The sequence below is a fragment of the Beta vulgaris genome, chromosome 8 (assembly GCF_026745355.1).
Source record: "Beta vulgaris subsp. vulgaris cultivar EL10 chromosome 8, EL10.2, whole genome shotgun sequence".
Classification (NCBI taxonomy): domain Eukaryota; kingdom Viridiplantae; phylum Streptophyta; class Magnoliopsida; order Caryophyllales; family Amaranthaceae; genus Beta; species Beta vulgaris.
In genome coordinates, this window is record NC_079209.1 from 41,140,213 (window position 1) to 41,161,783 (window position 21,571).

At 36.0% G+C, this 21,571-nt stretch overlaps 1 protein-coding gene across 1 annotated transcript; it reads left to right on the forward strand.

The window, feature by feature from the left end:
- The first annotated feature begins 2 nt into the window (after positions 1–2).
- On the forward strand, positions 3–19,633 carry LOC125492775 (uncharacterized). Its single transcript, XM_057391551.1, has 8 exons — positions 3–159; positions 214–469; positions 1,064–1,202; positions 2,389–2,518; positions 2,565–2,665; positions 18,151–18,541; positions 18,662–18,861; positions 18,959–19,633. Exons 1-8 carry the CDS (start codon positions 3–5, stop codon positions 19,631–19,633), a joined length of 2,049 nt encoding a protein of 682 aa, XP_057247534.1.
- The last annotated feature ends 1,938 nt before the right edge of the window (positions 19,634–21,571 follow it).

Here is a 21,571-nt window from a genome sequence, read left to right on the forward strand (position 1 = left end):
AGATGATGGCAGTAAAGAAGGCAATGAAAGACCTTCATTCTAGATCCTTCTCCAATGCTTGGCAAAAAGCTGATGAATACAGGCAAAAACTAACTTGCCTCCAAACCCACCCTGATATTCAGCATAATGATCAGCTGCAGATGGAAGAAAGGGAAACTTGTAAATAGTATAGATACTGGAGTACAATTGATGATAGCATCTTGAAACAAAAAGCAAGAATTGATTGGCTCACTCAAGGTGACACTAGCTCCAGGCTTTTCTTCACTGCTGCAAAGGTTAGAAAAGCTAAGAATAATATTATTCTACTTTATAGTGAGCAAGGAGTCCTGTTAACAAAGCCAGAGGAGATTCAAGGAGAGCTTGTTGAGTTCTATAGAAACCTCTTAGGATCTGCTGCTCCTATGTTACAAGCTATTGACTTGCAGACTGTAAGAACAGGCCCAAGACTTAGCACAGCTACAAGTCTAAGGTTACTGCTGCCCATTACTAACCAAGAGATTTGATAGTGCTTTGAACAACATTAAAGATACTAAAGCTCCAGGGATAGATGGGTTCAATTATTTCTTCTATAAGAAAAGTTGGCATATAATCAAGGAGGATGTTTATAGAGCAGTGCATGAGTTTTTTGAGAGAGCCAAGATCCACAAGCCTATTAATGCTACTATTATCACTCTTATTCCTAAAATTGAGAATGCTACTAGGGCTAAGGAGTTTAGACCTATAGCTTGTTGCACTGTTATGATTCAGTGGAGTGGCCTTTCTTGCATAGCATGCTAGTTGAACTGGGTTTCCCTAGCAAATTTACTAGCTAGATCATGGCTTGTGTGCAAAGTGTTAGTTACTCTATTTTAGTCAATGGAAGACCTTCTACTCCTTTTAATGCTAGGAAGGGTCTAAGGCAAGGGGACCCTCTTTCTCCCTTTCGCTTTGCCCTTAGCATGGAGTACCTAAGCAAGTGCCTGGGGGAGCTCAGCAATAACCCAGGCTTTAACTTTCACCCCAAATGTGAAAGAATACAACTGACTCATTTGATGTTTGCAGATGATCTGCTACTTTTCTGTAGAGCATATCATAGTTTAGTGTCTAAGATTTGCACTGCTGTGGAGAAATTTTCTGCTGCTTCAGGTCTTCATGTAAGTCCTGAGAAGAGTAATATCTATTTGGCTGGAGTGAGTCCTGAGGAAGCTGCAAATCTTGCTGAGGTTAGTAATATGAATCTTGACACTCTCCCATTCAGATACCTGGGGATACCTCTGAGTGCTAAGAAACTCACATACTCTCAGTGTAAACCACTAATAGAGAGAATCACAGCTAGAGCCCAGGGGTGGATAGCCAAACTACTTTCTTATGCTGGTCGGCTTCAACTGGTCATGAGTATCCTGAGTAGTATGCAAAACTACTGGGGCATATATTTACATTACCAAAGGAGGTGATTAAAGCTGTTGAGGGTATTTGCAGAAGGTTTTTATGGACTGGGAATACTATTAATTCCAAGAAAGCTCCTATAGCTTGGAATAAATTTTATGAGCCTAAAACATATGGAGGATGGAATCTGATTTGAAAGCCGAACATTTGAGTGATAATGTTAATGAAACTTTGAGACGAAGAGTAATAGAGTGAAAGGACTGAGTTTCCACCCTAAGAGACCATGGATCTTGGCGAGTTTACACATTTTTAGGGGAAGGTGTTTTCAGGGGTGGTGGGGGAGTGGATGGGTTTCAATGGAGTGGGGGATGGGTGGCGAGGGGAGGGGTGGTAGGAGAGGAACTTGGGGATGGGATATCGGGGGTGGGAGGGGAACGGTGGCATGGGAGGAAGGAGATGGGAGAGAGAAAAAGGAAGAACAAAATTGACTTGAGATTTTTTTTAAAAAAAATTAACTTGTTAAACAATTAATCAGTCACATGGGACCAATTTTGACAAGAATGATGCATAGTTAGGAGCGCTAAAAAATAATCCTTAGTTGGGACTGACAATGGCGGAACGCACATAGTTGGGACTGTTATTATCAAGTTTTCCTTCTTATATGGTGTCCTTCTGGTACTTTTTAATATCATTTGTTTCATATATCATTATTCAGATGTATTATATATATCTTTATGGGCTATCTTAACATAATGTCCTTTTTTTTATATAGTTTTATGTCATTTTTATAGTCTTTTCATGCTCTCATGTATTCTTGTTATATATCTTGTAACTCGGGTACATTCATTCCAAGATGCTAGTATTGACAATAGATGTTTATATTGTTCTCCAATCACCCCCTGCAACAGTTTGAGGAAATCAAAGAGCAAAGTAGAACTCATTCCCTAAAATCTTTTGCTCAAAATGAGAAAGATTTCATTTATATGAGAATGATAATTTTGGAGATTTGTTGAGCATGTTAAGAGTGGGATCAAAGGTATTGTTGAAGCTGTAAAGGAGTATGCTTGTGTTGGTCGAGCATACTTTGAGAAGGAAGCAGTGGGTAAAGGGTCTGCTGCAGACATATTGTGCAATATTCTAAGGAATATTGGTGGTAAAGTCCTTGATGCTGAAGATATTCCTCCTCCTTTTTTTTAAAGATGTTCCACCTCCGGGTTTTGAAGATGTTTCTCCTCCTCCTTCTAAAGATTGTCCTCCTCCTAACAAGAGCACACCAGCGGATGCCCCTATATCCCTAAAGGTCAGTAGTGCATCTGTTATGGTTAAGATAGTTAAGGAAACTTATATGTACACTAGGAAGAGGAATATAGTAGATGATAACATTCCTTCTTTTCACCTTCCAACATAGAGTCCACTTAGTGTTTGTGCACCAGAAAGTCATGGTGGGGGAGGTTGGGCAAGTGGATGAGAATGGAGTGATTGATGATGGTGATGATATTTAAGAACAAAGAGGACTAGTATAAGGAAGAGAGAAAGGAGACGACGAGGTTTATGCTAAAGTTGGCATGAAGGAAGGGAAGTATCAGAAAGAAGATGATATTGAAAAGAGTGGAGAGAAGGAAGATATGTAGGAAGAAGAGAAGGAAACTGAACCTCACCAGAGAGAAGAAAAGAAAGAGGAAGAGAAGAAGGAAGAATTTGAGAAAGAAGAGGAGAGAAAAAAATTTAAGAAGGCTGAAAAAAAGGAAGATGCATGTAAGTTATTAGACTTTATCATGTATTCATATATTTACTTATGTCATTTCAGTCTGTTCTGATGGCATTTGTCCCTTACTCTATGTCATTTATGTTCTATTTTATAGCATTTCATTTTTATTTATGTTATTCGAACTTTTTGATGTCATTTATGTCACGGGTGTCAAATGACATGAAAATAATTCAATCAATCAAAACTCAAATAATATGAATTGTATGTCAAAATGATGACAAAAGTGTCATATCATTATTGATATGTTTTATATCATTTCACGTATCATTTTATGCCATTTCTTATCTATTTCATGTGTTTACATCATTTTTACTTATGATTGATGTGAATTGATATGTCACTGATGAAATAATGACATCAAAGAAAACTGAAATGATGTGAAATTAATGTCAAAATAACATCAAAGTGTTATCTCATTTTTTTTTAATCTATTTTATATAATTTTAGACATCATTTATGTCATTTTTTATCTCTTTTACGTTATTTTTTAACTGTTTCATGTCATTAATTATATGTTTTATATAAAAGTTGATATTATGAGGCAAAAAAACTAGTGGAGGCTATGAAAGAACAACAGAAGAAAATTGCCAATAATAATTAAAATTAAATTGCCAAAAGAGGAAAGGAACAAGAGGTAAACTAATTTCAATTTTGCTTTTTTAGGTTTTATTAATTTTATTTTCTCCTTTACATTATCTTTGTTTCACATCATATCATTTACTTTATGTCATTTGTTATCAGTTTCATGCCATTTCAGGTATATATGTCAATGTATTCGATATCATTTTATAGGTATCTTCTAAACTTTTTATTTCCATTTCTCAAAGGAAGCAACCGAAACCGAAGATGACGAGTGAGATACTCCAAGGCTTTATTTGTCGTAATAGAGAAGTCAAGAGGGAAAAAAAAGGAGTTTGATTCGATCGAAGTTGCAATCCAACTACCCTACACCTAAACACCTTGGAAAGGTTTATGTCGGTCATCATTTTCACACAAGCCTTAAATGTATGAGGATATTTTGAGTCTGTTATGTTTTGAATGATGACAAACAGCTGCAGGAAACCCTTGTTCTTACAAGTGTTTATGAGTTGTTAGGAAACATATGTTATACTAATTGTTTCTGCCTGTATAAAACCGAAGTCCTACCCAAAAGGCATCTACTAGGTTGATGTTTTGAATGATGACAAACAGCTGTAGGAAACCGATGTGCTAAGATCTTGGCTATCCCACATCGAAAGTTAAGGAGAAAGAAACTTTCTTTAATTAAGAGGTGGACACCTCGACCTAGTAGAGGCCTTTTGGGTAGGACTTAGTTCTACACCAAAGCAAATCTTTGTGAGCTAGTGTCCAAAGAGGACAATGTCTACTAGTGTGCTCCTGCATATCTAAAGGTGTTACAGATGGTATCAGCGCCAGAGCCCATTTCGATGTCTTGTAGTGCCAACAAGGTCACATGCTTATTAAAGGAGTTCATAAGCTGTCTAAGATCTTGGCTACCCCGCATCGGAAGTTGAGGAGAACGAAGCCTAATTTATTAAGAGGTGGACACCTCAACCTAGTAGGGGAATTTTGGGTAGAATTTCAATTCTGCAACAAAGCAAATCCTTGCGGACTAGGGCTTAAATAGTATAATATCTATTAGTGCGCTCATGCACCCCTAAGGGTGTTACACTTACACACCATTATTATTAGTCAATAAATCATGCACACATAAAACTCAAGACCAAGTTAGTTTATTACTACTCCTTCTGTCCCAAAATATAGTTCACATTTCTCTTTTTTCACGGTAATTCATGCAAGTAGAATCTAAGAGGGATAATAAAGATTTTTTATTTATTTAAATAAATGATGTATGGGAAAAGATTATTTCAGGAGAGAGAATGAAGAATAATTGCTGAATTAGCATTAATTGTAACATTTTGGTTGAATAAACAAAGGAAAAAAATAAAATTCAAGAAGCAAATAAATGAGGGGACACGATTTTTCTAGACAAATTACGGAAAAATGTGGAACTTATATGAAAATGGAAACTATATTTTGGGACGCCCGAAATAAAAATGGGAACTATATTTTGGAATTTATTTTGGGACTGGGGGAGTATAATTTATAACCATCAAAATCATATTGGGTCAATAGGTAACATGTCCATCTATTTTCTTATTTATTTCTACCCGCGTGGTCTACTTTTTGATATAATAACACACCTTCAAATCTCTCTCTCCACCGTTTTAATTTCTCTCTCACTTTGTAGTTTCTCGATCCATATTTTAGTTTTTATCTCTTTCTCTCTTCTGACCTTTCTCCGTGGTTCTCCCCCAAAGTAAAGTGAGTAAATTAAAAAGGAAAAAGAGGCAATAGTTATTTGTTAGATTCACTCTCTTTCGTAAATGACTCTTTTATTATTTGATTGAATGATCGTACTTTTTAGATGTTGTTTGGTTGACATAAAAATATATGGATAGTAAAACTTTGTGGTTGGAAAAAATGCAGGATGTTACACGTCCTACAAAGTTCTACTTTCCATAAAAATAGAGAAAGTTACTTACCTAGGGAGACCTACGAAAGTAGAATTTTCCGTGAGCAACCAAACAACTTTTGCCACTTTTTAGAAATTGGAACTTCATAGGATAAATAATTTTTCTTCCGTTCTATAATAATTGTAGCATACTCACATTTTTTTAAGAAATCCATGTGAAGAGTATAGAGAGATTGAGATAATAAAAAGTATGACCCATGTGCTAGAATCATAGGAGAGGGATAACAGAAGATATTGCTAGATAAGAAAATATTGTAATTAATATAAAGAGAAAGTTGTCAAAAAAAAACCTTTTAAAAGTTCAATTTTGTGAAATTTTTTTAAAAGCATTCTTTGCGAAAAAAAATCACAAGCTTAATTTTTTTTATATTATGAAACCTACTCTCATTTTCTAGTGTGGATTTTGAGATGTATAGGGATGGTTTAGTCGAGATAAGGGGTTAGAGGAAGATATAAAGGTCACCCTAATAGATCTCAAAAACCACACCGGAAAATGGGAATAGGTTTCATCTTGCAAAAAAAAAAAATTAAGTTGTAGTTTTGTCTACAAAGAATGGTTTAAAACGTTTTTTCACAAATTTGAACTTTTAAAAGGTCTATTTGGCAAATTTTCAAATATAAAACTTTCAAATAAGAAAAATGTTGCAACTAAAAGAACGGAAGAATGAGTTCTTACATTCTACCAAATTAACACCTTAAAAAGGGAGAATCTTTATAGTAAACCTAGGTGTACCATGCTCATGGTACACCCAAGGCTATTTTCGCTAAATGAGCAAATGGGCAAATGAGCAAATGAGCAAAATGAGCAAATGAGTAAAATGAGCAGATGAGCAAGTATCTCTACTTATCTAAGAAAATGAGCAAACTTGGTGCAAATGAGCAGTTACGAAAACGAACTAATTACAGGTGAGCAAAAAAGAAAATGAAGAAAAAGATGAAATGAATAGGAAAAAAAAAAGACTAGAGAAAATACATAAGAGTACATTTTGCTCATTCCTACAATGATAATTCAAAATCAGCACCCATAATTTTGTTCATGTTCTGATCATGCAAAACAACCAAAAACATCTGGTTTATGCAATACGAATAACTGAGGGGAAATGAGCAAAACAACAACAACAAAACAAATGAGCAAAAACATAATCAGATCTGGGTTGTGGGTCTTCATCATCGTCGTGGATGGGTCGTGGGTCTCTTCAGTCGCCTCATCATCATCATCTCGAGTCCGCGTCATCATCATCTCATCGTTCATCTCGCGAATTTCAAATCTGGAATTTTTTTTTTCCGCGAATTTCAAATCTCCATTGTTGTGTTTGGGGAAGGTTTGGAAGGAGGAGAGAGAGAAGAATTGAAAATCAGATTTTTCCAGCGAGAAAGAATTGAGAGAAATGAGCAAATTTCAGATTCCATTGTTGTGTTTGAGTTGAATCCGCCATTAATGATCCGCAAGGTTGTGTTTTCTCCATTTTTTTTCCGTTTATAAGGTTTCAAATTGAAGGAAGAGTGAGAAAGAAGAATTGGATTCAGATCTTTGCTTTTTGGCTGTTGTCATTTATTATCCCGAAATTACCAGCGTGCCCCTTAACTTGCAATTAATTACAAAAATGTCCCTGGGTGTACCATGAGCATGGTACACCAGGATGTACCACGAGTGGACTCTTAAAAAGGTGTACCTTTTTCATTAAGAAAGTTTGGCTCCGAACTAGGATGTTAGTCTAAGCTGGTTCTCCTTAAAAAAATTAAGAAAGTTTGATACTTGCATGCTTTCGTGATCATGAGGTATTGATGTATCTACTTTATTATACACATGAGAGCATGAGAAATACACGCCTTAATGAAATTCGCTATTGGTGGTTGCTCCATTGTCTTTTGCATTACTTCAGCAAACAGTACTTCGAATATAAGACATCAATGCTACACGTGTTAAAATTGTTTAATATACTTGTGATGGCTTTCCTTTTAGTTCAGTGATTTACTAGTAGTAGTTTTATCGGTGTTATGTTCCCTTGCAAATTCATAGTCATAACCACATGTATATATAGGTGGTTAACCGTCTCGAAATAAAATTTTGATTCGGTAGTTGGAAAGTTTTAGTTCGCTTTTTTTGCGAATCGTAACCGTTTAGACTGGTTACTGCCTAAGCGATTAATCATTTTTTCGGTATGATTTTTCGATTAATCATTAATTGTTATATAAGTTAAACTATTATGTTTTACTTAATGTACATATATATTTTTAATTTTTTGTGCATATATTTTTAATATTATATATAATCTAATATAAAATTTATTATAAATTGGATAAAAAATCTATTGGAAAACATAGCTAATACTAAAAATTCACTCCATTTCCTAATTATAGTGTTTATATTAGTACTAGAGTTTTCAAATAATTACCTAATTACTGTAATTGTTGTAACTTAGCAACAAATATTAGAATTAATGTAATTTTTTGAAAATGTTTTACAACAATTAAATAGAGAAACAGAAAATTCGTTATTTCAATTAACCGTTCACTCAAAAATCATAACCGTATATTTTAACCGTTAATTTTATCGGCTTGGTAACCGTACCATTAAAACTTTTTTTTCGGTACGGTAACCGCCCATATATACCGTTTTTCGGTATTCCATTACGATTTTTAGGTTTCGGTTTTTTATGCTCATAATTGCATATTTTATTCATTGGAAATGCCAATTTGGCATCATTCTTCTTTCTTCTTTATTCTTTCTTTTGTAAATACTAGACTTCGGAGATATGTGATATACGAATTAAGATTTGTTAAATAATTATTGTATTTCTTTCACATAAAATAATTGAAAAAATAGTTAAATTGTATAACAATTGATTCAAAATTCATGTTTTAAAATATAAAAAGTCAAAAGAATACATGAAGGGACAAATCCATATTGAACCCTAGGTGACACGTCCCACCAAAAAAAATAAGTACTTCCTCTGTTTTTTATTAGATGTTACACTTTTTAAATCACGGACTCCTAGGTAATTTTTGGAGATGAGAGAGATAGAAAGAATGAAAAACAAAAGGGTCTCAATGTGAACATGTGATAGGAGAAAGATAGAGAGAAGTTATTACCCAAAATAAAAGTGTAACATCTAATTTAAAACTTCCTAAAATAGAAAGTGTAACATCTAATAAAACGGAGGAAGTATATGATTTTCTCTTCTGAGCAAGAAATTAAGGGCATGCATGTTCTCTTCGACATAATCCAACTGAACTGAACTGAATTGAACTAAACTAAACTGATTGCAACTAAACTGAATTGAATTGAACTAAACTGAACTGATTGCAACTTAACTGAATTGGACTAAATTGAACTGAAGTTATTACAATTAAACTGAACTGAAATGATTTAAATTATAACTAAGGGCCTGTTCTGCCCAACTTATTTTCAGTTCAGTTCAGTTTAGTTCACTTCACTTCAGCTCCAATCAATTCTGTTTAGCTCATTTTTCCATTCTTTTGTAACCTTTTTGTTAAATATTATTATTATGTTGGTCTAGTTTGTTTTACTAATTGCTCTTATAATTATTATTTATTTATTTATTTATTTTCATATCATTATTATTAAGTATTATTATTATTATGTCTATATATTATTTTGTTTATTATAGTTTTACTCATTATTATTAGGAGGAACATGGTGTAAGTCAAAAGCACAAATAAACCCATGTTTTTTAGCCCAAAAGCCAATCAAATTGCGTCAAAACGGTTTATGATGCAATTTTGCGTGGTCTGACCCAATCATTATTTTTATCACTAATAAATATTATTATATTATTAAATCTAATTATTAAAATAGTAAAATTGATATATTTCTTAGATATTATTGTTATTATATACTACCTATGTTTCCTAAAGATCTTCCTTGTTACTGTTCCTACAGATATCAAGGAGGATCTATTTGTGTGGGGTATGGGGTGGGTAAAGTAAGAGAGATAAATGGGTTAAGATAAATAAACAAATAAAAAGGGGTTAAAGTAGGAGAGAGAAAGGGAGTAAAATTGATTAATAATGTAATGGTGGACCATATGATAGGGACATGAGAGGGTAAAAAGGAAAAAAGTTCCAAATAAGGAATAAAGTAAAAGAGGGAAGATCTTTTTGGAATCACACTTAAACGGAAAGAGGGAAGATCTTTAGAAAACGGAGGGAGTAATCATCATCAAGTATTAATATATTAATACAAATAATATAAAATAATTATTTTTAATTAACATTATTATCATTAAGTATTATTATTATTATTATTAATTGAGATTATTAATATTATTAATTTATAACTGTCATTTAAAAATATCCAAAATACTATTATTATTATTCATCATTAATTATTCATTATTATTACTTATCATTATAATTATTATTTAATATTCATATTATTATTGTTTAATTATTATTTATATATTTATTACATTCAATTTAGCTTAATTCAATTTAATTTTATTCAATTCAGTTCAATTCAATTCAGTTCAGTTAGTTCGGTTCAGTTCAATTGTTTTATGCCGAAGAGAACAGACCCTAACTTATCTTCTAATTAATAATATATAAAATCAAATATATTTATCTAAGATATTATTTTTTTCTCAATGTATAATTCTAAAATATATGATATTATTTTTTGAAGTATTATTTTCTTATCTTTTTCCTTTTTCTATCTCCTCTTTTCAAATATATTTTCTTTTCTGATGCAGACTTACATTTATATAAAATTTATTGTCCTAACACTAAAACTCGAACCATCTATTTTTCTTAATACACCTCCTTGATAATGACTGATTGTTCGTTAACTGAAACACTTTGATTTTCTATCATTCATACATTAAGTTTAATCTTAACTTATAATTAATAATATATAAAAGAAAATATTTTTATCTAAGATATTATTTATGTCTCAATGTATAATTCTAAAATATATGATAACTACTTATAACTTGAAGTAATATATTAACAGTACGATTAAATTAAAGTTGTCTTTGAATAAATTTTGATTGTTTGTTAACTTAAATAATTTGATTTTCTATCATTCATACATTAATTTTAATCTGATGTTCTAATTAATAATATATAAAAGCAAATATATTTATCTAAGATATTGTTTTTCTCTCAATGTATAATTTTAAAATATATAATAACTATTTATAATTTAAAGTAATATATTAATGGTACGATTAAATTAAATTTGTCTTTAAATAAAAAAATTTAGGGTTAAGATTCTATATTGAGGTCCTGAAAATTGAAGTATTCTAGTTATTATATAAAAAAATAGAAGTGGCTTTGTATATGATATTATGATTTTCTTTTTGTAATTTGGTCCTCCATCAAATTTGAAATACTAAATCGCCTCTGAACATATGTAATTAGTACTTTCAATTTACTTTCGTATTCTCTAAGCATTCTTATATAATATGTTTACCTATAAAATATGGAAATATTGGGATATATGGTAAGGATGTCAGATTTTTTTTTTGTTTGCATTAGATGTAAGTTCCTAAAACAATTTAGGCACACTTGGCATTTGAAAGAGACGCCTTGTGTCGTTTCTCCAATTAATGTATTCGGGTTCTTCATCTGATGTTTTAAAATACTTATTGAAATGAATTTAAGAACATTTTTGTTTGTGTATAAATCACAAAAGATAATCAAAGGAAAATGTTTCGATAGTAAAAAAAAAATAGAGAAAGTATATAATTAGATTGACAATAATAATGACAAGCAAGGTTACATATCAATGGCGGATGGCAATTTGAAAACTCTTAGTTTTGTGATAAAAAAGAAAGGGCAACTATTACATTTTTTTAATAGACTAATATATAACTTTCAAGCTCTTATTTTCAAACATTTTATACTTCCTCCCTTTATTTTACTTGCAACACTTTTTTTTTCATCAACTCTAATGTAAAATTTGGGTAGGAGAGAGGTAGAGAGGAAAAAAAAAGAGGCCCCATATAATTAAAGAGAGATAGAGAGCAATACAAATTAAAGCAAAAGTAGAAAGTGTTGCAAGTAATTAATTATTTTCCTTTTAGAAAAGTGTTGCAAGTAAAAAAAAGGGAGGAAGTATTTGATTTGTGTTTTCTTAACTATTTTTTTATCAATAACTTATAGATTATTCCTGTTAGAATCAATTCGGGTGAAATCATACTAGATTCATAGTAACAGTTATGAAAATTACATGTGGTGACATCTAAAAAATCTCATATAAAAATATTTTTATTGTAATTAGTGTCAAAAAAGGTCAAAGTTCAATAAAACATAAAGACCAAACTAGACCAAATTAAACATGTCAGATTAGATCTTAATATGTCCAAACTAGATCACCTTAATGTCAGATGAAGTGAATATAACCTTTAGTATCGCTACTTCTTACCAAATTTTCAGTTGTTTTCTTTTGCCAAGTACAATTTTTTTTTTTTGGCAATTCCAAATTGTTATTGACTACCAAAAAAAATATGGTAAAGGATACAACTAGTCACTGGAAGGCAACCTCAGTAGAACAGGCTCTACCAGAGGGAGGCCAACAACAATAACATACCAAAATGACTACAGTAAGCTCAAAACAGAAGGCTTAGTAGACTAACCATTTTCTATCATCCTCTTTACATAAACAAGCAACCCCTAAAGATGATATCTTTAACAACTTGACTGCTATCTACACAAATCCCATTGAAAATCTTGTTATTTCTCTGAGGCCACACAACATAGACTGTAAGTGAAACACATAGTGTAGAGCTTGGCCTGTCTTGTGCTACCTCTTGCTTTAGCAATGGCTTTGTTACACTCTTGCTCAAAAGGAACACCCTGGCATGTTACTTGTATGATCTGGCCAACCCTGCTCCAGATATTGGCTGAATAAGAGCAAGCAAAAAAACAAGTGTCGAACACTTTCATCAGCCCCGTCACAGAGGCTACAAGTAATTCTACAAGGAACATTCCACTTGCTTAACCTATCAGTGGTAGCAAGTCTATTATGTAATGCCAACCATAAAATAAACTTGCTTTTAGGAGAAGTATGGTTATTACAGATTAATCTCTTCCATGTGACACTTTGATTCTCTCCCTATAGCATTTTATAGGCTTGTTTGATACTGAACTTGCCATCTTTACTGATGACATTCCAACCACCCAAAAGGTTCAAAGTATCTCTAGTGTCTATAATCTTCCTTAGCAACCAAGAAGAATTGGAAGTGATACTCACAGTTAAGTAGGTGAGTCGTTTAATATAGTAGGCATGCATGCACCCATTTCACCCACAATCTATCTGTTTTGAAAGCAATAGCCCACAAAGCTTGAGTAGAGCAGCTTAAGATAATTAACTATTATCTAGACTCAATTATAAGCTCGTGCGATTAACCTGTAATATTTTATTTGTAGACTATAAGGTATCCTCTAACATGTTTTGGCAATTCCCTTCATCATAATAGTTTCTCTTATACTTGGACTTCCGTCTTTAACTTATAACATCTAAACTATAGCATTCCAAAATTCTCATGATATGAATTTTCCCCTTAAAGGTTTTCTTATTCCCAATACATGAACTTTCATTGCCATAATATAAACTTATTACATAATTATAAATCACCTGCAATTACTATGGCAAGTCAAAATATCTCACTCCATATTTCCTAATACTCAACTCGTTGTCCTCATCCTTCTTAAATTTATAATTCACAACCATACGTCCCATTTATTTGTACTGAAAGCTCATATTAGTCTTAACACCATACATAATTAGTATTGTCATTATATATCTTTAATTACCATGCTCTCTATTATCTAGATTTATATTTTTTTTCCCAACATCCATTTATATAATCTTACTCATCCAATAGAAGAAATTATGCTCCAAACTCTTTTACTTGACCCCTTTGCGGATATGATCTTTTATTACATAAGTATTGTAAATTATATCTCTCTAATCGATACTCTCTAAACCACCACCAAGATTGGATCCTTTATTTCACTGATACGACATTCATATCTCAAATCCTACACATCCTCTGAACTCACAAACCTCTCGTAACAACTCCATTAACTCATAAATTAATATTTGACCTTTGAAATTCACATCCAAATTTACTATTCCTAACTATCTAATCTACGTCCACCACATAACATCTTCATTCTTAGTTAGAACCTCCCAACAATTACTTCATCCTTCAATTATGACATCACAAATCTTCATTCTTATATAACCAAGCTCCATATTATTTCCGAGAATCTTCGGTGATACCATTCAGCCTTGTTTTACGCCATAAGTAAATCTTGGATATTTGACTACTTCTAATAATATCCTCAAAGCGACAATTGTATTTCTTAAACAGAACTTCACAAGTACCCATCTCACAGCAAACTCATTCTAACTTAGATTCCAAACTCCATATAACATAATTCATCCATGATATTCTGTAAAGATATAACTTGTTTCACTAGACTTACGTGTTTCCAAACTTAAATCCAAAATAATGTTCATTAAATTGACCCAAATTTGAGAGACTTTTTCCTATGAGAACTTCTTCATAAAAATTTAAGTAGGAGTAAAGATCCTCCCCTTATTAATAGAACTAGAAAATTCTGATTTATAATTTCACGAGTCCATATTTGTTCATAACTCCAAGTCATAATTTTCAAAGTTCATGATCATATATAATCAAAATCTCAAACCATAATAAAGAGTTTTTATACTTTCAGATATCCATATAAAACTTATATCACAAATATTTTCACAATTGCTTAAACCTGAAATTTTAACTCAACATCCTTGATCAAAATTCCTTTCTTTTTCTCTGAAACTTTCAAATATAACTATAGTTTAAATCGAAAGCGAGTTCATAAAGATATCGAGTCGACGTCCCGGCTTAGTTCGTAAATCGAAGTACTTGTTGTAAAACCACTTATATAGTTAGATATACTAAAGATCCTTGCTTTAATTCTCATAGCTACACTTTCATATAAAAGATCAACTTACTAAGCATAAGAAACTTATTATAAATTCGATGTGGAAACAAGTAGGTTTAATAATATCATACATCTATATTATTGAAGGATTCAACTACCTCCAATCAGTTCTTCATAAAAATATCACTCAGTAAAACTCATCACATATATAGATTTTGCTCATAGCTTAATTTAACAACTCTTGTAAACACACGAATAACACTTTGAATAATTTTGTATTTATATAAAAGGCTTATTATTAAACTCAGCACATGAAATCACATAAAACACGAGTATAGATTCAAAGGTGGAAGGACATGTGTGTACCTTGAAACAATTCCCAAAAATTCGACATTCTGATAACCAACTATAGCTCGAACTTCATAATTTATCTCCATATACATACTCCAACAACGACCTCAAAACAATAAAAACAATCATTAACCATCCTCACAACAATTTAGATAAACAAATTGAATTACTCATACTTTCTAAGCTGTTCCATTAACTAACCACCACAACCCTTGTATACAACCCATTCTACTAATCCAACTCACAATATCAATTCTATCTCTAATTAACATCATTCTGATTTCAGAGAGTATTATTGTTATGCTCAATAAAACTAGCAAACGTATATCACACTCCCAAAGATGAGTTCTTGAAATTGGAGACTTGTGCAACAATGATTGATTCAAATCCCGAAGCAAACTCCTGACCAGCAACTGCACAAAAGGGACCCACCCGGGAGGTTTGGGTGGTATTTCCCCCTCCGAAGCTTAAGTCAGATGTCAGGGATGTAAAGGAACTTTTAGAGAGAGAAAGTAGAGAGAGAGAGAGAAGAATTTATGACAGAGTAACAGTACTATGCTCTGAAAAACGTACCTTTCACCCTGAAATCAAGGACTATTTATACTGTTTGAAATGACTGCTGTGCCTTGATGTCACCCTAATTTGGGAGCATCTGATTGGCTAATCAAAGTTTTGGGACACGTGGCAGCTGTTAACTGGTCAGTACACCTCACTTTCATATAAAGGTGTAAATCAGACTTACTGGGCCTAAGTACAGTTTTTGGGGCCAGAAGAAGGTCTTTTTAGTACGTTTTCAGAGAAACGTACTTTTAGGCCTGTCACCTTCAGGCCCTTTTGTACTTTTATTCCCCTGCATATATGCCACATGTAGGGCTCAGATGAGGCCACGTGTCAGTATCAGAGCCGTTTATTTTTTAGGCTACAACATTTGCCCCTTAAAGAGGGAGTTATTATCTTTTGGGCGCCAAGACGGTTAATCTTCCTCTTTTAACCGACCTGGAACTGCTCTTCTCTTTTTCAAAAAAGAGGCGCCATTTTGCCGGTCTCCACAGGTCAACTCCTATAACAACGGTTACTTTTACCGGTGAGGGGGTCATTTTCACCCCTCTATAAATATGTGCCTTAGTCGCTCCTGGAATCATTTTAACTTTGCTGAGAAATTTTCTAGAGAGAGAGACTCTGCAAATTTTTACTGAACTTTTTAGAGAGAAGAACAACTCCCGTCCAAGCTCTTGCAATTGTTGTTTTGCTCGTCCGAGATTTCAAGTCATCTTCAACATTCGTCCGAACTTTCTTCTACAGGTATATTCTCAACTCTTTTCCTTGATTGCACACATATTTTAAGAAAATGGATTCGTCCTCTTCCTCGAACAATTTCGGCCGCTCAAGGGTTGGTGCTAACCCTAGAACAGAGGGCCTAACTTCCTCGGCATCTTCTAGAGTTGGTCCTATCTTGGCCGGGCATGCATTCTTTATCTTTAGCCATGGACGGCAAAGTCAGACGACCCAGTCTTTACCTGTGCAGGGTAATCTGGCGCGCGTCAAGCAAACGGCTCGCATCAGAAGAGGGGTAACCATGCCGGCCTCTAGCTCTGAAAGGGAGGAATCCACTGGGCGAATTCCAGCCGAAGGAGAACGAGAGACCCAAAGCGCTCGTCCTGCCTACCAAACTCTTTCTCCTGAACATGCCGAGGAGGAACCAGAAATCAGGGGCTCCCCGAGGTCAGCCCGTCCATACATAGGACGATCTCAGATGAGCCGAGGACGGCTAGCTCTTCTGACCCTGCTAGTGGCTCAGAGGAGCCATCAACCACTTCGTCTGAAATAAGACGGCGGCTAGGTCCCCTTTCTGACCCTAGGTTCATCCTGGCCGATAACTCATGGCTGGGACGATTAGGCTCGGACCTTAGACCTTTTTCAGTGGTTATGCCCATGCCTGGCTACCACTTTGTCCTTCCCGGCCGAGAGGACACTATTTTCAGTGCTCCTCCCGGCCATTTTGCAGTTTATCGGCTGGCATTAGATGCCGGCCTGCGCTTTCCCCTTCACCCTTTCATCAGCCAACTTCTTCAGTATTACGGCATAGGACATAATCAGCTTGCCCCTAACTCTTGGCAAAACATCCTTACCTTTCTGGCCGTCTGCAATTTAAAGGGAAAGGACCCTTCTCTGGCCGCTTTCACCCATATTCACTACGTTGCCAAGGTCCCTAGGACCATTGAAGGAAGCTGGCTGAGCGTGTGCAACCGTCAAGGATTCTTGACGTCTTGGGATAAGACTTCCAAGATGCACTCATGGAAGGGCGAGTTCCTCTTTGTCCAGGCGCCCAATAAAGCGGTGGCAAACCGTCTTCGGTATTTTAGCCGGACAACCACAAATACTGGACGGATGGCCTCATACCTGGAACTGGAGAGTAACTCTGCCGAAGAGATGGTGGAGTACTTCCGGGTTTCGGAGTATACTATGGAAGATGTTTCTTTCAAGGGTCCGTCCAATTGGATTCCTTTTAAGGAAATGTTTTACCATGACAACTTCCTAGTCGCTGCCGGCTTACGGCGGACGAGGACAGAGGTATATCAACTAAGAATCTTCCAAGTAAAAATTTCTAGACTTGCTTATCATTCATCCAACACTTGTTTTATTCCCTTTTGCAGATTCAGCCAGGAGCAAACTAAGGAAGTCTTGGATTGGAGACATGAGCTCGTCCAGATTTGCGGATACTCTATGGAAGGAGTACAGTAAGTCAGGTGCCGAAAAGAGGGCCGACACTCTGGTAAGCTATTATATATGTATACAATTTTTTTTTTTTTTTTTTTTTTTTTTGCCTGGACGACTTGTCTACCCATGGGGCAATTCGTCCAGAGAAACACAGGACGAGCTAACTTCTCAAGAAGCAACTCGTCTAGATTGATTTCTTGACGGCTTGCCTCTTAGGGGAACAGTCCGTCTGGAGTAGCATAGGACGAGTTACTCATCTGAATAACAACCCGTCCTGGTTGATATCTTGACGGTTTGCCTCTTCGGGGGGCAGTCCGTCTAGAATAGCTTTGGACGAGTTACTCATTTGAGGAGTAATTCGTCCTGGTTGACACCTGGACGGTTTGCCTCTTCGAGGGGCAGTCCGTCTAGAATATTGTTGGACGAGTTGCTTATTTAAGGAGCAATTCGTCCTGGTCGATATCTTGACGTGCATCCTAATCTTTTCCTTTTTCAGAAAAATGCCCCAACTTCTAAAGCTTTGGCCGAGAAAGCCGCCGCAAAGAAAGCGGCCGGCACCAGTGAGGCTCCTCCCTCAAAAAAGGCCAAGGGCTTTACTGCTAAGAAGAGGAAGACCACACGGCCGGTTCCCAAGGTCGTCATCGAGCTACCGGCCAAGGAGGAGGCCAAAGAAGAGCCGGCTGAAGCCGACTCCCGGGCCCTCGTGGCCTATACTGGTCCGGCCGAGCAGCCCACACCTTCACAACCTGACGAGGTTGTCATATTGGAGGATGCTGGACAATCTTCTCAGCCGGACACGGCTGTGGACGGTTCCGCCTTTTCTGGGCCTGTGGCCCAACTCGTAGGCCAGATGCCGGCTGCGTATAGGACGGCTTCCCGTTCCTCTGGTGAGTCTTACTATTCCAACGTAGTTAGAACACTACGGGTTGGCGGGCGTCCGATGAGTCCGTCCAACAAACAGACCGTGGTTATTCCCATCAGGTGTACTGACGAGTCTAACCTTTCAGATAAAGGGAAGGGTCCAGCTGTTGACGGCTCCCCTAGCCTCTCTGACGATGAATCTTCTCCAGCTTTTGGAAAGATGTCTTCGTCCGATCGTGAGAAGCTCAAGACGGAGCTGTTTAAGTGCTTTCCCGAACCTTATATCAAGGGGTTAAGGGGAGCATCGTCTGGGCATGTAGGTTACATGTCTCAGCTTGCTGCCGAGGTACGTCTTTCTTTTTCTAGACGCTTATGTTTTATACTTGACATTTATTTTCCTTTTTTCATCCGTCCTGACATGCCTTATCCTTTCATGTGTTCAGCTTTTTGCTCGCAGCATGATAACAGAGGACTGGGCAAAGGAGCTCAGAAAAGAGAATAAGAAGCTCGTCCACGATGTGACGGCGGCTGCTGATCATGCCCAGTTTGCTATGGCCCAGCAAGAGGTGCTGCATCAGCAGACCAAGGTTGCATTGGAAAAACGGTCTGCCGAGCTAGAGTCTCAGATCAAAGTCTACCTTCTTCGGTTGACGGAGATGCTGGACGAACGGGCTTCATTGGAACGTGTCCTGACGGACGAGAGGAACTCAGTCATGACGATGGCTGCTGATTTTTTCAAAGAGAACCTCGTCCTTAAGGTCAAGAACCAAGCCCTTCGTACTGAGGTGGCCGAGACCATTGCTGGCGCCAAAGAGGCTATGAACACCGTCATAGATACCTCAAAGGAATGGGCATTGCAAGCTTTTGGCATGATGGCCGAAGAAGAGGATATCCCCAGATATGCTCGTCGGCTGGCGTTCCAGGAGGCTTTGCATAAGGCGACTATATCCGGAGCCGACCCTCCCGTTTTTGAAGAATCTTCTGAAGATGAAGAGGGGAGGACGATGCTGAGGCCCAGGATGAAGAGGACAATGATCCTCCTGCCGCTTAGTTCCTTTGTTGTACTTGGCCGTGAGCCATTTGTAATTTTCCTCCTTTTGTACTTAGATGAATTTTAGGTTGTAATCATCTTTTTTACATTTATGAAAAGCTATCTTTTTCAATCTCTCTTGTTCTATGCTGTACTGTTTTTGACATATTACCTTACAACCTCATATCTATTACAAGTACAAAAACAATCCGTCATAATATTTGGCTGGTCTAACCAACTCTTTTGGCCGATCTCATCCATTACTATTATTAAGGCTACTAAGTATAAAGTATCTCGTCAATCATTCTGATCTGACCCAGTAGCTCTTTTCTGGACGTTCATAACCAGATGCTCAAGCATACTTGTAATTTTTAAATTTCCAAGTATAGAAGTTTGCTCGGCCAGAGCCCGGGTTCCGTTCGTCCTTGGACAAAGACTTAGTTAGTTTATAAATTATGCCCCTATATGCCCCCCTTCTTGGACGAAGAGTTTTTATAACTTTTTCCTGTTCAAGAAGGAGTTGAGAAGATAATTTTTAAACAACTTGGACAAGTGGTTTATGCGAGAAGCAACTCGTCCAAGCTAATATTCTGACGGGCTGCTTCTTTGGAGAGCAACTCGTCTGAATGATAGTTGGACGAACTGATTCTTTTGAAAACTCGTCCATCATGAAATAACTTGTTCCTTTACTAAGGTTGTTATTTCGAAGTTTTGTGGCTTTTGGACGGACAGTAAGATACCTTTACTAAGGCGTCTTATTTCCAGCCGACCTTGTTCAGGAGATGTTTAACTCTTTAAGTAAACAACCGGCCAAATCTGACATGCTTTATCCGTTTAAGAATGATAACATGTTCAGCCGAACTCCTAATGAAAGGTGCATTGTCTTTTTGCTTTGTAAAATTAGTTAGCTTTTGACGTTAGTATGTAACTTAAGCAAACAATTAAAACAAAGTCATAGAGAAGTAGAATTGTATTATATGAAGTTTGCTTGACGGATAGTCAAGGTACATGTCTACATTCTACTTTTTCATTGTAATGCATTAGGAAAAGATTACAATTTAGCGGAGTGCTCTAAACAAAGTATTTCTTCAAAGCGTCAGAATTCCACGTCCTAGGAATAGGACGTCCGTCCAATCCTTCAAGACGAAAGGTACCATTCTGAACGACTTCGTTATCTTATAAGGGCCTTCCCAGTTAGGAGTAAGCTTGCCTAACTCTTTGGCTCGGCCGACCGCTTCCATTTTTCTTAGGACGAGATCTCCCATCTTTAATGGACGTCTAGCAACTCTTTTGTTGAAGTCTCTTGCCATTCTTAACTTATATAGTTGCATCCTCAGCAGAGCATTGCCCCTGACTTCAGGAACTAAGTCCAAAGCCGTCCTAAGAGCTGCCCAGTTAGCATCTTCTGAGTACATCATTACTCTTAAGGTGGGTTCCTCAACTTCAATAGGAAGGACAGCCTCAGAGCCATAAACCATCATAAAGGGAGTCTCTCCTGTGGAATTCTTGGCCGTCGTCCTAATTGACCATAAGACCAGCTGCAATTCTTCTACCCAAAGCCCCTTTGCATTGTCTAACTTCTTTTTTATTCCGGCCGAAAGGATCTTGTTAAAGCCTCCACTTGCCCATTAGCCTGTGGATGAGCTACTGCTGCAAAGTGAGCTTAATTCCTTGGTCGGCCAACCATTGACGAAGTTGGGTGTTTCAAATTGTGGCCCATTATCAAAGACGATCGACTGGGGCATGCCAAACCTTGTAATAAGTTCTTCCAGATGAACCCTTTGACATCATTGGTGGTGATCCTCTTAATGCTTCAGCTTCAACCCATTTTGTAAAGTAGTCTACAGCTACTATTACAAATTTCTTCTGGCCGGCAGCAATAGGAAAAGGCCCAAGAATTCCATCCCCCATTTAGCAAAGGGAAGAGGAAAGAGAATGGGCGTCAAGAATTGGACGGCTTTTGAGGATATTACCATGCTTTGGCAACTATCACACTTCTTGGCATAGAGGAGTGCATCTTCTTTTA